Here is a 17742-nt window from a genome sequence, read left to right as displayed (position 1 = left end):
TCCCCATTAAAAAAAAATTTTAAGTTCCATATTATCTGATACGATTCTGTGTTCTGTCTTCTTTAACTTGTGCTTTATGACCCAATCTAAAGCCTATCTTTGAAGGGAGACTCCAGCACGCTCCTGTGCACTTGCTATTCCTTCCACCTCTTGTGTTGATGACTGATGTGACTGTTGTTCTTCTTTTGTTTGTCAGCTTCATCAAGTTGCTGAAAATTTCATATCCTGCCTTACTGATTTAGAAATTTATTGAATTTTCCTGTTCTATTAATGATTAGCTTTATTTTTAATAATCTTCTAAAGCAATGATGTCTTTACTATTATTTGCAAACAAGAGACTAAGCATCCACAGAACAAAATATGTCCCGCACAGCGAAGCTCTGTCCTGCACTTTTCCCACAGGGATGAAGCTCTCACAGTACCTGGCTACCCGCTTTCCTCTAGATCAGCCCCTGGGCATGTGGGCACTCACTCCCGCCACACCTTGCTGACACCAACGGCTGCTACAACTGAGCTAGTGCTAACATTTATTTCCCTTTGGGCATCTCCTTTCTACTGACAGAGCACTGGATGTCTCAGTCCATGTTGGTCCTTTCAGGAACAGTGTTATACATACACAGATGTACGGAATTAAACTCATGTCCATACCTGCGGGGGAGGAAGAGGAAGGAGGGCCGGGGACAAGGGCAGTGTGAGCGGCGGGCAAGTAGCAGGTAGACCTGCCACCCTCTTCTGGATGAACTGCACCCTTCAGAACTTCCTTACAAGATCTTCTGACTATGAACTCAGTTTCCTTTTTTCTGCACATCTATTTCACCCTCATTTTAGAATATTTGTGCTGGGTATAACATTCTAGACTGACAATTATTTTCTTCATCACACTGCCAATATTATTCTATTATCCTGTTTTCCACTTGGTGCTGAGAAGCTGGTTGTATTGTCATTCTCCCAAAGGTAACTTTTGTTCTCTAGCTGATTTTAGTATTTTCTCTCTGGTTGCTTTTGCTTTTTGTCTGTTTTTGTAGTTTCATCATGATGTAAATTCTTTACTTTACTCTACTTTGTGTTTTATGGGAATTTTGAACCTGTGATTATTCTTTCATCAGTGCTGGAGAATTCTCAACCATATACTCTTCAGATTTTTCCTCTCTCATTCTTCTTCCTCTTCTGAAACTCCAGTCATATATACACTAAGCCACTACACTCTATTCTCTGTATTTTAAACTTATTTCTTGTGGTTATGTACCTATGACACATGCAAGTGGTTTCTTCTCACCCACTGTTTCAGTTGTTCGGTTTTCATTTATCAAAATTTAATTTGCAACCTTGGAGGGTGAAGACTAAGGAGTTCTCCTCTAACAGGATTTAAAGTCACCTCTGTAGGTGCCAGAAGCACCATCCATACAATCCACTTGAAAGTCAAGGCACGGCTTTCAGGACCACCCTCTGCTGGCCCTGTGGGTATCCTTACTCTATCATGACCCCCCAGGCCTCATCTGCCATCAGCCGAACAAAGCCCTCAGCAGTCTCTTGGCCTGGGAGAAATTAAGAGCCTGGAGCTGAGAGGTGGAGCAAAATGGAGCCATGTTCAGGCCATCTTATTTTTAGAATTCTTCATCTGGCTTGAAAAATTGCATGCACAGGTAAACGTTAAAATAGCACATTCGGGTAGAGCATGGTGACACATGCCGGTCATCCCAGCAGTTGGGAGGCTGAGGCAGGAGGAACGCCATGAGTTTGAGGACAGCTTGTGCTACATAGTGAGAACCTGACTCAATCCCCCCAAACCCTAGCACATACTGTGGTAGAATTTTTAATGAGTATACTATTATGAGTTCATTTTGCTTTGATGACTTCAGCAGGCATAGTTTTCAAAGACTAAGAAAGTTATATGTCAAAAATTAGATGATCAGGTTATAAAGTTAAACCATACTGTAACATAGCACAAGAAAATAATTTTTTTCCTAAATTCAAAACCTGCTAGACACAGACCTCCGATAAAATAATTTCTCACATTCCAGTACAGTTGTATAGCTAAGAGGCAGGCACTTACCCTTGTAAAGCCAGCAGTGATGAAAGGCATCACAGACAACTCTTCTTTGTCCACCCTTCAAAAGAATACAGCAAGAGTCAGACATGGTTTTTGTCTATGACATCTCACCTCTTGTATGAGCACTGGATTACATAATACTTTTAACTGTCATACAATGAATATTTTAGATGAATTAGGCTAATATGTGGATACAAAGTTGAAAACTGCTTTTGATTTCACATTTGGCTTTTCAAAAATATATTATCATAACTTTTTTTTTTCTGAGATGGGGTTTCATTATGTTGCCATAGCTGGTCTCAAGCTCCCAGCTATGAGTTAGTCTCCTGCCTCAGCCTCCTGAGTGCTGGCACTACAGGTGCATGCCATTGTACCTCGCTATTATAATATTTGAGATGCAGAAACTGCATTAACAGCTAGTATAGAAGTGTGTCCACGTATCTATTTAATATGTAAAAACTTTAAACAAAATTAAATTATCTCATATTTTTCTACTTCCAGTTTATTATTATTATTACTATTTTTTACATCCAACAGGGGTAGTGGCCTAATTCCAGCACTGAGCAAGAGGTAAGGTAGAGGGTGGGGGTAGGATCACGAGTTTGAACCCAGCCTGGCAGCACAGGAATACTCTATTTAAAAACAAAAACAAAAAAAACAAAAAAAAAAAAAAAACCGAAAACTTTTCTTACACAGCTCTGGGGAAAAAAAATTAAAGGACACAAAAGCATTTCTTCTATCTATAAAAATACGCACATTAAGTAACATTTATTTGAATACTCGCTGCCCTCCTATGTATTTTCCTTTTTTCCTTACTTCAACTTAGGGAAAAGATCTCCACTCATGCATAATTCCAAGCCTCAGATGTATCTAGAGTTAGAGAGTATGAGGATGATTCCCTTTGAAGCGCCCACTTTCAAGAAGACCATTCTCCCACAGCTTGTCCAGTCCTACAGTGACTTAAAATCAGGAAGCAAAACTCACTCTGTGAAGGTAACTGGAGAAGCAAAATAAAAATACAAGAATAAAGAAAAGGCTGAATTTCAAAAGGACGCCCATCAAAGCAGCAGGCCCCAGTCCAGCCCTGTCAGACAAGCCTTACACTGACACCTGTATCTCAACATCAAAAACCCAAGAAACAAAACCCCACAGTGGCAGTTTACCTGCGTACAACACCAACAATAACTGTATTTTCTGAGAGTTTTGATGATCTGATGGACCTTAGAAAAAACAAAGAAATGTCCATAAAAATAATGTTTTAACAATTGACCAGCTCAATTAAATAAATACAGGAGCCTCAAAAATTGTATACTTTTTCATTAATTTTTATAAGGTAACAAATATAAAAATGGCAATTTTATCAAACTTATTCAATCACTCTTCTGTGTAAGGTATATGAAGCATTTAATATACAACACAATGGTTCAATCAGGACAGTGGTATCTGGTCTCTTTCGGAATTATTTTTGCATGACTGTCTTTGAGCAACACACTTTAACTGTAGTGCTGGCCTTTCCTTTTTTCCTGTAGCTGGTGTAACTTCAATAAAACATCTACCCACTAATTATAATGGTGAAGACACTGATGATGGATGTCCTGGTTGATGTTTCCCTGTCCCATATTTTTCACTTGTTTGGCCCATTAGACCTAACCTAAATTGTATATTAATTTCAATCCCCATTTTGAATAAACAACAAACAAGTTCCATACTGCTTGGTCCAAGGGTACATAAATATAATAATAGTTTTCCTTGCTTTTTGACAGCAGGACAGCTTGTTGGTCAACTCTTTCAACACTACCCATAGAAGCACTATACCCACTGACCACTATTGATTGAATACTTCAGTTTCATTTCTTCTTTCAAGTTTCTTTTTCATAACACAGACTTTTTCTCTCTGTTATGCCAATATCTCCCCCTTTTCAGCTTTTGCTTTTGCAGATATTTTAGCACTTTATTCCTATTCTGTCTCAGGGTCCTGTCCATTTTATATTGTAAAAAAGTATCACTAAGTCCTGGAGAAATAAAAAATATATATATATATATATATATCTAACGTATATATCAGAAGTTTTTATAGATTATAGCACAAAATTATAGGTTGTTTTCAAAGTAAAATAAACACTAATTAAACTAGGTATGGCCGTGCACACCTGTAATCCCAGCACTCCCAAGACTGAGGCAGGAGAATCCCTGCAAGTGAGGCCAGCCTGCACTACAAAGTGAGTTTAAGCCCAGCCAGAACTTCATAGAGAAAGCCTGTGTCAAATACACATGAGAAAGAAAGAGAGAAGGAAGAGAAAGCCTCCAAATTAGTAAAAAGATATAATTAGATTTCATTGGAAGCAAACATCAAAGGTAAATACTACATTCTAAATAAAAATGTATGCCAAAAAACCAGTCACTATAAAACAAACAGGTGAACAAGAATTGATGAGTAGAAATAACACCTGTCCAAACAACCCTCGGGAGAGTCAGTACATAAACAAGTACATAAACTGCCAGAGTGACACTGGGATAAACTGTTAAGTGGTTAACAAACCAAATATATTAAATACTTTTGACAGAACAATTAATGTTGGGGGATACATGGTAAAGAGAAGACTCCCGACGCTCTGGATTCACCACTGTGACTACTTGCACTTCCTCTCTTTGGGAACAAACTCCCAGCCGACTAGCAATCAGCAAGCAGAGTCTGAGCGCACACTTAAGATTATTGGTGTGCTGCCTCTGTGTTCTGGTCTTTGTTAACCTCAGTGGCTTCAGGTGGAGAACTCTCCCTGTTTTGTGCTTACAGGAGAAGGGTCACAGCTCTGTCTCTTCCACTGGAGGGAGATAAAGGCTGTGTGTATGATCACAGGCTATTGGCCACACAGGAGCTCAAGGGCCAACTCCTCTCTGTACTCTCAGCAGTGCAAAGAATGAAGAATTCCTAGGAAAAGTGGAGGCAAAAGTACCCACCAGGAACTGGAAGGCTCTGCTCCTCTCAAAAGGGTTCACAACTCTTTGGGAAAAGCTACTTCAGAGACCACTGTGCACAAAGACACAGCCAGAAGGTCAAGGAGTGCAGACATAAATGTCACCCAGAAGCAGAAAAGTCTTGAACTCTTCCTCCACTGGGGGAAGACAACAGAGCTCTCTGGAGGAGACGCAGGCTGCTAGAGAGGAAAGAACTCAGTCCCAGACCAAGAGAAAAAAACACACATTGGAGAGGGACTCAGAAAGGGGAACAGACAGGACCATTTCCAGACAGCCTTGATCAAAGTAAAAGTGTGCTGGCCTCTGGAGAACATGTCTAGGATGGAACACAGACTAGTTTAGGCTCACCATGTAACTTCAGCTGTGCTAGCAGCATGAACACAATTAGTTCAGGAAATAGAACCACTTGAATCACAGACCACAGAAAATAACTATTTCCCAAATCTTCTCCCAATAGTACAAAACATAACCATATCAGATACCTAAGAAAGATGCATTGGGCCATGGAGATAGCTCAGTGGTCTAAGCGCCTGTCTAGGCAAGTGCAGGGACCAGGGTTTGATCCCCGACACCACATGCTGTGCCAGCCTCACCCCAGGCATGCTGAGCAGGCCACCAAGACCAGGCAGTGGTGGCACACCCCTGTAATCCCAGCGCTGGTGAGGCTGAAACAGGAGGATCACTACAAGTCTGAGCTGCGTAGTGAGACCAAACACATAAAAACAAAGCAAAAAACAAGAAAGATGCATTGTGTTAACAAGCTTTTCCTATAAAAGAGCAAAGAGTAAATACGTGAGGCTTTGCAGACCACATGGATCCTTGTGAATTTTGAACTACTCAAGTGGACCAGTGCAGGATGCATGGAGGCAGAGACTACACACAGAAGAATGGGCAGAGGGGGATCTGCATTAGGACGTTCGGGCTAAGAAAAGGTTAAGCCTAGCATCAGAGGCAGGGGCCTGGAACGGAAGAGTCAATTGCTCAGGAATGGAAAGGCAGCTGCAGGATCGGCAGTTCCTGTCATGGACACACGGCTCTTTTCTCCTTCATTCTCTCCATCTCTTGAACACTCTTGCTCTTCCCAGTGCCCACTCTACTCCACTCCAATAGGGGCCAGCCCTCGGGCACTGCATGGCTCTACTGAAGCGTCCTTCCTAACATCTGTCCAACCCTAGTCTCCCTGCCTAGAAAATAGACAGGCCCTGCTTTCTGCACAAGGACCCAGGGAGGCTGGATCAGGCCTCGGAAGGTCACCAGTATGGCTGACACTCATACAGACATGGGCAGTGCACTCCTAGTGACTATGTTCTCCCTGGCACTAATCTCAAACAGGGAATAAAGAACATGGCCTCACAAATGGTATTTTTGTGACCTCCAGAGATGCACAGGGATGCGATGCAGCCAGGGCTGCCGTGGGGCTCTGTGAAGCCCTGTTCATGTTTCCATCGTATCACAGAGATCTGAAATAAGGAAAGGGAGAGTTAAATGTGCAGCCAGCCACGTCGAGCAGCAGTCAGCTTTTTAGAAGAAAAACATACTTGCATGGTATCATGACATGCAGGGCACCAGGCAGATGATCCCAGAAGGTGCTCTGGGTGCCCTACCCTAACCAGCGATATGGGAATAAGGGTGCTGGGCTCAGCTGGCATAAGGGAAAGACAGTGCTTGCAGAGGGTCCCTTGCAAGGTCCCTGCAAGGGACTTTAGAAGCTGTGTAAAAAAGCAGGAGTGTATGCTTGATTTTTTCTAATGCCTAAGGGCAAAAAGGAGCTACAAAAATGGGAATGTCAGGAACCTGGCTTGAAAAATAGCACTCTTGCTTTAGAATCATAAGCATTAAGAAAGACTTGACTTAGCACAATAAAAACACGCTTAGGAAGGCAGACCTCAAGAAGGTCAGGAGAAGGGCACGGCCCTGTGGCAACCTGAGCACACTAACAATCCCACTGCTTCACGCACTGCCACACACAAAGAAAACCTCAAAGGAGTGGCTTCCACATGCCCACCTGTGTCACACAGGAGCAACGGGCACAGGGATGCAGCCAGGGCTGCCACGGGCTCTGTGCAGCCAGGAGCCCAGCCCCACCCACTGTGCCTTCCTCTGCTGCCTGTCCACAGCTTCATCCTCCCGCACCACAACACAGCAGATGCCAACAGATGCTGGACTTTTATATGCCAGGTGTCAGCAACTGGACATGGTACCCTCCCTGTGAGGGTACCTAAAGGGAAAGTATAGTTCGGCCAACTAGCAGCAAGAAAAGCCATGGAATACAATGTATTTTTAGGTGGACATATACCGAACAATGATAAGAAATTCTGTCATTACCAAAAAGAACAAAAATGGATAATGGGGGAAACCACTAGTCTCAGCTCATACAGGCAATTACAACTACTTCGGATGATGGCCTGGGACAACACTGAAAAAAAGGGCCACACAAGGGAGGCTCAAGGCAAGAACACAGCAAAGCTCTTTTTTAATTTTTTTTCTAAGACAGCATCTTGTCATGCAATCCAGGCTGGCCCTGAACTCACGATCTTGTCTGAGCCTCCCACAATGAAGCTCTTTAAAGAGTCCAAGTTTATGAGCTGAGGAGATAGCTTGGCACTGAGTGCCTGCCTGGCAAGTGCAAGGACTCAAGTTTGATCCTCAGTACCACATGCTGTGCCGGCCCCAGAACCCCAGGCACACCATGCCAGCCACTGAAACCAGGCATGGTGGCGCACGCCTGTAATCCCAGTGCTGGGGAGGCTGAGACAGGAAGATCACCACAAGTCTGAGCTGTGTAGCGAGACCCTGTATCAAATAAATAAACAAATAATTAAAATAAAAAGAGTCCAATTTTACAAAAGCACAACTCCATTATTACTGCTTTAGTTTCAGAAGGAAAATAATGGAATTTGCAGTGATAAAAAGGATCTGAAGACCAGGGTAAACTGAGAAACTGTGTGAGAGTGGAACTGAGCTCAGGCTTGCTTCTGCACCCAATGCGGACTTTAATTCTGCTTCTGTGCCTCAGTTTCCATGAAGTGTTTCCTCCACTGCACAGGCAGTGTGCTCTCTCATCACAGCACCCTGCCCCTGCAGTGTGGAATACTTCCTCACTGCTTCACAGTGGCATGTGTCTACTAAAGACACATGTCTTTTAAATTTTTTTAATCAGATTTTATTGGTACATTTTAGATATACAAAATGATCACGTTCATCATAGAGAATCTGCATCTATACTTGATATAACCTGATTCTTTTTTTCCCATGCCCCTGCCCTCCCCCTATATCTTTTGAAAGATAGTATCTTCATCCTTGTGCTGCCCTTTCCCCTCCCTCCATCATGCCAAGGCAGCTCTTCACAGGCTCCCGTCTTTACCTGCTCGCTCCCCCACTGGGGAGCAGCCCACAGAGGGCCAGCTGTTGCCTCAAAGCCCACTGCAGATGCAGGGTGTGGGCAGCCTCCCTCCTCCAAGGGCTGGACACAGGTGCAGGTGAGGTGCAGGGTGCGAGGGTGCAGGCACCAGGCATCTGCTGGACTGAGTGGGCCCCTGTCTGCTCATTCTGGTTCTCAAAGTCCACACCATTTCTCAAAGAATTGATATGGTCTGCGGCTCTGAAGCTGCAGCATGGCTCTCAGGCTCCTTTCGCCTCTGCCTCTTCTCACCACATGAAAGGAAAAGCTATGGCTCTGTCTGACTCATCTGGGTTTCTAAATGGACATGAGAAGTAAAGGACAGAGAGGTGCAGGGACAGCAGAGGCTGGAGCACAGGCCTGTGGCCAGCTCAAAGGCCTTGCCGTTTAGCTGGGCTTCTGCCATTTGCTTTTCTGGTCAGTGCAGCTCCGGCATCCTGGGCTCAGCAAGACACAGAGCGGGAGACTCAAAGCCTTTCCCACTGCCTCCCTATAGGGCCAGTAGTACTTCAGCTTTTGAGACTGAGGGATCCTGGGCACAGCTTAAAGCTCTTCACTGGTTCCCCAGTCCCACAAATACAGTGGGAGTCAGCCTTCCTGTCCTCCCAGCTTTGGACACATCTATGATCTTTGTTTTCTTTACTGCTTTGGTCAAATGTTATCTCTTACTACTCCTTGGTCTTTCCATGGGAAAATGAGAGGAGGCCCTGTTACTGGCCAACTGCATGAGGCAACCTCTCCCAGGCCACATCTGCTGCCCTGCGTGAGCTCCACCCCTACCTGCAGCCTCCTATCTCCCATTCTGCTTCAGAGGCTGCCTATGTCGGCTCATCACCAGATGCATCAGTGTCACAGCTGCTGGAAGGACCAGAGTCCAATGCCTTCAGCTCAGCACACTAAGCCTTAGAGATCCAGCCCGTCTGCACCACACTCCATACCCGCCTGTCCAGCGGCCATGCACACTGAGTAGAGGAGTTGAAGTTCTCTTTATTCCTGCTCCTGCTGCTGCATCTACATCTTTCCAAGCTTCTGCTCACCCTACACATACTTTTCATGTTCTCTGTGAAGCCCTGACTAAGCGGGGGCTTAAAGTTCTGTATCAACCTCCTCTGTGGGCACTCTTGAGACTGTAGTGAAGTCACTGCTTGTCCTTATTTCCATCCCAAATGTCACGTGGGCATCGGGAAAGCACGCTTCTGGGTGTGTATGGGTGGGTCTCAGATGTGGACCTAGGGGAGTATCTGGCTTCTGGCCCCCTCCTCTCCACTGCTGCCTGGCTCTGCTTCCTGGTTGCAGTGGGGTGAGCAGCTGCCCTCCACCAGGCCCTTCTGCTATGCCATTTCTGCCTTATGGCCATCCAATCACAGGCTGAGCCCTCTGAAACCCAAGTCAAAATAATCCTCTCTTTAAATTGCAGGATTTGGTCCCAATGATCAATACATCCTCTAAAATTTAGGCACTGACAAGGTGGTAGGGCCTTTAAAATATGTTTAGGCCATGAGGGTTCCTCCCTAAAAATTAGCATTAAAGCCTTCTGAAGAGAGACTTCACCAAGCTTTCCGCTGTTCCACAGGACACATCCCTCCCAGATGACTGAATCTCTCAGTGCCTTGATCTTGGATTTCCCAGCCTCCATAACTATGAGAAAATTAATTTCTGTTCTCTATAAATTACCTAGTCTCACATGACACACTGTGTACTACAGCCCAGGATGGTGATTATCGATAATAATGTACTATACATTTCAAAAAGCTACAAGAAAAGATTTAAAAATTCTCACCATAAAAAATGATAGATGTTTGAAGATATAAATATGTTTAACCTGGTTTAAATATGTGCAATATAGGCATGTGCTTAATATACACAGTACCCCAATAATAGGTATGACTTTTATGTTTTTTAATGATTTTTATGTATCAGTTAGAAAGGAAATTACCTAGTCTTAAGTATTTTGTTGCACCAACACATGACAAAGACGCCCCGCAAGTAGACCACTGGGTCTCAGAGGCAAGAACCCTGTCTTCCTCATCTACACATCTCAGTACCAACGTAGTGGTCATCCATCAGATACGAAGTAGAGGTCCTGAACTGATGGATTTGGAAATATGGGAGACAGAATAGATGGCCTTCAATAAGGCATTCACAAGGAGTGTAGTCAACAGCAAGAGACAGTGAATGTTGGTCATCTGGACAGGTCAGCAGTGCATGGGAAACCTTCTGTTAGCTATAGTGGAACAGGCTTGTGGACGCTCCAGGAGGATGAAGCAGGATGATCCTGAGCTGGAGCCCAGTTGAGCAGTTTAGTGACTTAGCAAGACCCTGTCTAAAATTAAAACTTAAAAAAGGGCTGGAGATGCAACTCAATGTAAAGGCCCTGGGTGCAACCCCCATTACTACAAAGAAAAAGAAAAAAACCCTTCATAGGCCACCAGAGGTGATTAGATACCTCCACAGGCATCCTGAAGAGGAGAACAGAAGGACAGTACTTGGTCAGGGCTGAGGTCTCATGGGCTGTGGTGGTCTGAGGGCAGAGAGCAAGCCCATGGAGGAGCAGGAATCTGCAGGGGTTACATGAAGAAATGGGGATGGTCTTAAGGAAGATAAAGCAGGTAAGGACCAGAATCTGATTTAGGAAAATAAATCAGGCCTGTTCTTACCTCTGGAAGACCCACTATGAATGGCATAATGACACCAAACCCCACACGCAAGTCACTAAAGAAGAGGAAGGTGATTCAGAATAGAGTAGCAGAAAGACTGGAGCTGCTTGGCTGGGACTATGCCACGACTATCGGGAAAGCAACGTGACCAGGTCCACAAGAGGACCTGCTCTCTGGCCAGCACTGGCGATGGAAGGGACTTCTCTGTCTGCTCTTCACTGCTCCACCCAAACACCGAAACCTCTGCAGCCTTCCATTCTGCAGTCATCCTGCTAAGAGCTGCAAACTAGAAGAGTCTTCAGAGGTACAGGCACCTCAACAAAGCTGGAAAAATCCCTTGTTGTGAGGACCTTCTGTTGGCAGTGAGGATGTGCTCAGCTCAGCAAAGAGAAGATACCCTGGCAGAGCACAATTCCTACCCTTGAATGTTAGCAGTTCATTCGGGGAGGGAGGCAGACCCGCTCTAGAAACCCAATCTGGCTTAACATGAAGGAGAACTTGTGAGACTCAGGTTTTCCGTCAGGGAAGTCCTGGCCCCAGTGCAGAGTAGATACATCCCGGACACTGTGTGCTGCTCTAGAGCCAATGTCAAGTGTCCCAGTGCTCATTCTTTACGCCATGATTCTATGAAACAGTCACTTCCATGAGAGAACAGATTCATATTTATGGAACTGGGTATCTGTATGCTTTTGACTAACTTGTACATAACATTATCTTTTCATTTAAATACTTCAGCTCCACTAATTTGTAAGCTTCTAAAAGACGAGCGCTTCATTTTATTTACTTTTGGTCTATAAAATTCTCTTATGCAGGGCTCAATAGAAACTTGTTAAGTGCACTAGACTCTATATGTTTAGAATATTCCTAAAATGTATAATGATAGTACATTTTCTCCCCTTAAAAAGTGGAGTCTAATTTTATGTTACATATATTTTAGTATAATAAAAAAGTGAAGTATAACAAATATAATTTCGTGTTTCCTTTATAACACAGAACGATTCAGCAGAGTTACCTTTATGAGTATGAATCTCCCTTGTCTAGCACCCAGCTATGGCTAGGTGCAGATCTGGACAAGACTAGGAGAGAGGCCAAGCTCTCCTCAGCCTCCCCTCCCATCCCTGTCCTGTATCTACCTTGATGGTCCTCTGGCCTCCTTAGATACTTCTGCATTGCACCAAGACTGCTACCTTGAGTCTCAAACATCACCCAACTTAGATATTGTCTTCCCTTCCTCTGAGTTATATCCATTAAATGTTATAGACAGAATCTTGGAAAGCACGTGTTCCAAGTTTACAGTTAAGATAAAATAGTTCCAAAGAAGACAAGAGAGTTACCCACAGCCAAGCACCTTGTCGAAGGAAAAGCTGAGATTCCCTCTATCGCAGCCTGAGCTCTCTCCACTTCCCTCAGCAGGGTATCCCTTGTGTCTGTGCTAAGTGACTGGCCAGCTGACATGTCAAACAAACACTGGCTATGGTGAGAACAATCTAGTGCAAAGTCAACAAGACTGAAATGGGCAATGAACACAGGCCGCGCTCCAGGAACCACATCAAGGCCAGAGAGGAAATTCTGCTGGCAGCCAATCATGCTCAGGCGGAAGCAACCTGGCCTGACTACCAGAAACGCCAGCTCTTACCAAGGACACAAGCATACACTGAAGTCACCAAGTACCTTGCAAACAATCTTTTGGGATGTGAGAAACTAGTTTTTAACTCTTGTTATATTTGGCTTAAGTCTTTTCTACCTATTAAAAGTCAAAATTTCAAATATCCTTAAATTATTTCTATAAAAGTTTACATTTCATTGACATTATGACTTGTCTTTCCCTATTAAATGGATATTTTATTTTTCCTTGGATCCATCAGCAGCAAATAATGTTCATTAATTTTATTTTATTTATTTATTTATTTATTTATTTATTTTGGTGGAACTGGGGATTGAACTCAGGCCCTTGCAATTGCCAGGGAAGCACTTATTCTACTGAGCTATCTCCCTGGGCCATATTCTTTAATTCTAAAAAGCACTTTTCTTAAATTTATGTCTGCAACCCAGGATTCTTTCTTTAATATTGTGCATGTATTTATAAATAAATACATGTATATTTATCTAACATTTGAGGATGATTTTGAAATTTTTATTATTACTTTTAAAACAATCTGGAAAATTATAATTCTTACTGCTGAAGCATGCAGATTATAGTTATATTTAATAAAATACTGGCTTTCACCTTAATCCATATGTTTCTCATTCATATTTTCTATTCCTTCAAACAAAGTAAAGTAAAGCAAGAAAAAGAAAGATGAATCCTTGAAATGAGGGTCTAATGTCTCACTTAATTTACATACAGTATAGGGAAAGAAACTGATTCAACTTAACAAATTTGCAGGTTGTCTTTATTGTTGCAAATGCCAGTGAGACTTTTCGGCTTGAGACTTGGCTCACCTGCACAGTGCCTCTGCGTCCAGCTGCCCTGGATTCCTGTGGTCTATGATGATTATGTCGTGATGCTTGTCCAGGAAGCAGGCGAGGACAGCCTGCGCCTCCTTGGTGACTGTGCACTTGAATCCTGCTTTTTCGCATGCTCTGCAGAATCCATTACACTGGTTATCTTCTTTGGTAAACACTAAAAGTACCTGAATCAAAAGAACACAGACACTTCTTAATAAACTAATCACATTGCTGGAATAGGCACTTCTTAATCATCCAAAGAAAATTCCCAAATATTTCAAGGCAAGAACACAGATGTGAACACAGCAATCTATCGGTTCAAATCCTTCTCCCTCACATAACTCAGGGCCATTATCACTCAGCTCTCCAAATGAGTGTTATTCTTATTGGTTTGCTTTATTTTGTTTTGGCAGAAGAGGGGGCAGAGTCTCTGTGTAGTGCAGGCAAACCTTGAACTAGCTTAGGTAGCCCAGGCTAGCCTCAAACCCACAGTGATCCTCCTGCCTCAGCCTCCTGTGTCCTGGGATTATAGGCACACACCACCATGCCTGAGTTTTCTTTTTTCTTTTCTTTTTTTCTTCTTCTTCCTCTTCCTCTCTCTTGCTCTTCCTCCCTCTCTGTATTTTGGCACTGGGAATCAAACTCAGGACCTCATGCTTGCCAGGCAGGCACTGTGGTGTTGAGTTTTATATTAAAACAGCCTGAGTTTTATTTGCTATCTGCCTATAAACTCAAAGTCCAAGTGCTTGGATTGTGTACTTCTTTGGCCAATAAACCCACTGGTACAACTCAAGAAAGGCTTAAAGCTTTTTATCTTGAAACTAAATCCATTAAAACATATAAATAAGTATTCTAGGAAACAGAAAGTTAGTTGAATATAATGGATGATAAATGCTAGTATTTCAGTGAAACTATTAGAAAATGTAATCCTTTATATAATGTATAAATATATTTTTCATTCAAAAATGTTACATTCCTCCAAGTTTAAAAAATCACCATGATTATAAAAGCTAAGATTTAAAGTAGACCAAAACATTACATCTTAAAGCCTTTCACTTAAGTGACTCAAGTACAATACCCAGTAGAAAAAGCAGTGTCCACACTGATGGCCAGGACAATGGCAGGCTGTCCAAGGCCTGGTCTGGCTTGTGTAAGTCACAACTGTGCCCTTCTTCCCAATCCAGCCAAAAGGGATCATGAGCACTTTGTTCTACCCCCTCAGAGCCAGGCTCCCCAGCAGGGCAACAGGGGTCTGGTGGAGATGGAGTGGCCTGTGAGACCGAATACGAAGGAGACAAAGCTCTTCTCCAAGGCTTATGGCTATATATTTACTCAGCACACGCACCACAGATCCAGGAAATAATAAGAGAATACACTTGAGTCAGCCGTTTTCACATTTATAAAAAAAAAAAATAATAGCGTGTGCGTGTGTGTGTACGCAGGAAGCCCCAAATAACTTGGCTAAATTTCAACTGAGTATTTTTTTTTTAACAGACAGAGTCTCACCATGTGGTTCAGACTGGTCTTGAACTCATTACATAACCCAGGCTGACCTCAAACTTAGGGTGATCCTCCTGTTTTCAGCCTTCCCAAAGCTGGGATTATAGGCATGCCCCACCATGCCCAGACTCTTTTTTTAGATTTTTTTTTTTTTTTTTTAGATATAGTCTCACTATGCAGTTCAGGCTAACCTTGAGCTCACTCTGTAGCCCACACTGGTCTCAAACTCACAATGATCCTCCTGCCTCAGCCTCCTGCGTACCGGTGTTTTAACTTTTAATTATGGAATTTTTTAATAGAAATGATACTAATTATGGAAAATTTTAAGCCTAGAAAAGGAGTCAATGACAGTGAACATTCAGATACCTCTAGACTCATCAGTTCACCTTTGCAACCTCTGCTCTCTCTCTCTCTCTCTGAATACAATTCAAAATCACAGCAAATTAAATACTTTTTTCTTTCTTGTTGAACCAACTTAAAGTGGGCTCCACACAAGTCCTTACCTTCAAATACCTCTATGTACATTTCTAAGGAACAGAAATTTTCTTAGATAACTATAGCCCTTACTACCAAGTAGCAAGAAATTTAACACTGCTGTAATACTATTACCTCAGAAGACTTAAATATTTTAAATATAGAATTTTGGGTCTCCCCTCCCATGTACATACTTTCTCTCACTGTACTTTGGTTCTTTAGTACCTGAAGTTGGTCTTGATGAAATCTCATGGGGCCAAACTGCACATCAGCAACTGCTACCTGTAAGAAACAGATTTGCTTAAAAATGGACAGTCGGGCTGGTGAGATGGCTCAGTGGTCTAAAACACCTACTTAGAACAAGCTTAAGCTAAGCAAAGTACAGGGACCACGGTTCAATCCCCCAGCACCACATTCCAGCCAGCCCTGCCCCCTGGTGGGCTGAGCTGGCCACCCCCCCAATAAATAAATAAATAAATAAAATTTAAAAAAAAATAAATAAAAATAAAAATGGACAATCTTCTTTAAATATTTCTCTCTACTCAGTGCCATAGATAAAAATAAAGTACTCTAGAAAAAGTACATAAAGTACATAGAGGGGCTGGAGAGATGGCTCAGGGGTCTAGAGCACCTACTTGGAGCAGGCTTGGCAAAGCACAGGGACCGCGGTTCGATCCCCAGCACCACATGCCAGCCAGCCCCGCCCCCCTGGTGGGCTGAGCTGGCCACACACATACACACACACACACATACAATAAATGTTAAAAATTAAAAAAAAATAAAAATAAATAAATAAAGTACATAGAGACATACAGAAGAGGAACCCAAGGATCTCTTTATAAACCCCAAGCAAGATGCAAGCAGGAAAACAGAACCTGATCTCAGAACTGCTGTTTACTATGTGCGACCTTAAGGGAATTACTCAACCTTTCTTGGTCTCAAGTTTTTATTTGTTACAAAGCTCAAATTAGATTCCAATATAAAGCTCCCCCAAATAGTAGGTATCAAATAAAGGTTGACTCCATGCTTATTTCCATTTTTCTCCTGGTAGAGGATTAAATCTTACAAAATAGCACATGAATAATACAATCCAGCAGTCAGAACTATGGGATACCAGAGTCATAGAAACCTCTTTCAGAATTAGTGGACACTTCATTTTTTCACAGTGTATCAGTTCTTCTCAGCACATGCTTAGCCATATGACAACAAAACACCATGTCATAAGCAAACACCAATGAGTCATAGTGATCATAATACCAAGCCAGGGCTTAGCATGTTCTGGTCACTATGCCAGGAGCTGGATCTATGAGTTCACTACATCATCACAAGAGTGTGGTGAGAATTTAAAGTTGGGGACCTATGGCCACACAGCTAGCAAAGACCATCTGATGGCTCCACACCCTGTGCTACACAAGAAGGTCACTGGTGTAGAAGGTTTGCTTAGTCTCTGTGAAAAGGAGCCTGGGGATGAAAAAGGTAATGGCTGAGTTTCAGCCTCAAGTAATCCTAGCATCACTTTTCCACTCAGAGGAAGAGACACACCGTGCAATCTGCCCTGAGCTTCTCTATACACTGAAGGGGTTCCCTACCTCATGGGGTGATGGTGTGACTCATACCTAGAAAGGCCAGAGAAGAACTAGATCTGTAAAACCCCAAGGAAGTGTTTCCTTCCTGGCTGCCCAACTCCCATTTCTCATCTGAAAACATATGTAACAAAATCTGCTTAGGGATGAGGGAAACCCCCATAGAAATTCAGCAAGCTGACAGGAAACCCATATGTAATTCTAACTGTGAGAAGCTGAAGTCCACTAATCACAGGCCACTGGATAGCTTTCTGCTTTGCTTTTGTAATAAGTTTCTCTCTCAAAAGATGTAAAAATGGGGGCCATCACCATTTTAGACCTAAGACTGAGAGGGAAGACCTGCTGAGAAGGTGGAAGCGAAAGACAGTTGTCAGCAATGCCTGTCCACTTGGGCTGTGGACCTGTGGGCTGCTCACATGGACAGGCACAGCTGGATACCAAAGCCAGAATTTCTGAAGAGGAGATGGTCAAAGAGCCCCAAGAAAATCTAAAGAGTCAGATCTAGGCAGATACAGTGGAGTGAGAAGTACTGGGAATCACTCTACCTGCTCTGGCAGGATGTGCCTCATACAACCATTTGGTGAACCTGGGGTCTTGCAGAAGGAAGAGTGGGCAGTGAACTGCACTCAATTTTGGCTCTTAGCACAGCCTACA

At 43.0% G+C, this 17742-nt stretch overlaps 1 protein-coding gene across 2 annotated transcripts in view; it reads right to left on the bottom strand.

Moving 5' to 3' along the window:
- Positions 1-17742, bottom strand: part of Pde8a (phosphodiesterase 8A) — a 153331-nt gene that overhangs the window by 60514 nt on the left and 75075 nt on the right. For both annotated transcript variants that reach the window (XM_023710717.1, XM_004623326.2), the window contains exons 2-5: positions 15731-15787; positions 13526-13716; positions 3214-3270; positions 2054-2108 (exon numbers count right to left, since the gene is read on the bottom strand). In XM_023710717.1, the coding sequence (XP_023566485.1) occupies positions 2054-2108; positions 3214-3270; positions 13526-13716; positions 15731-15787 (360 nt within the window). The remainder of the gene's footprint in view (positions 1-2053; positions 2109-3213; positions 3271-13525; positions 13717-15730; positions 15788-17742) is intronic.

The sequence above is a fragment of the Octodon degus genome, unplaced genomic scaffold (assembly GCF_000260255.1).
Source record: "Octodon degus isolate 3935 unplaced genomic scaffold, OctDeg1.0 scaffold00002, whole genome shotgun sequence".
NCBI lineage: Eukaryota > Metazoa > Chordata > Mammalia > Rodentia > Octodontidae > Octodon > Octodon degus.
Note: the sequence above shows the minus strand (reverse complement) of the source record. Positions and strands in the feature narration are given on the sequence as shown.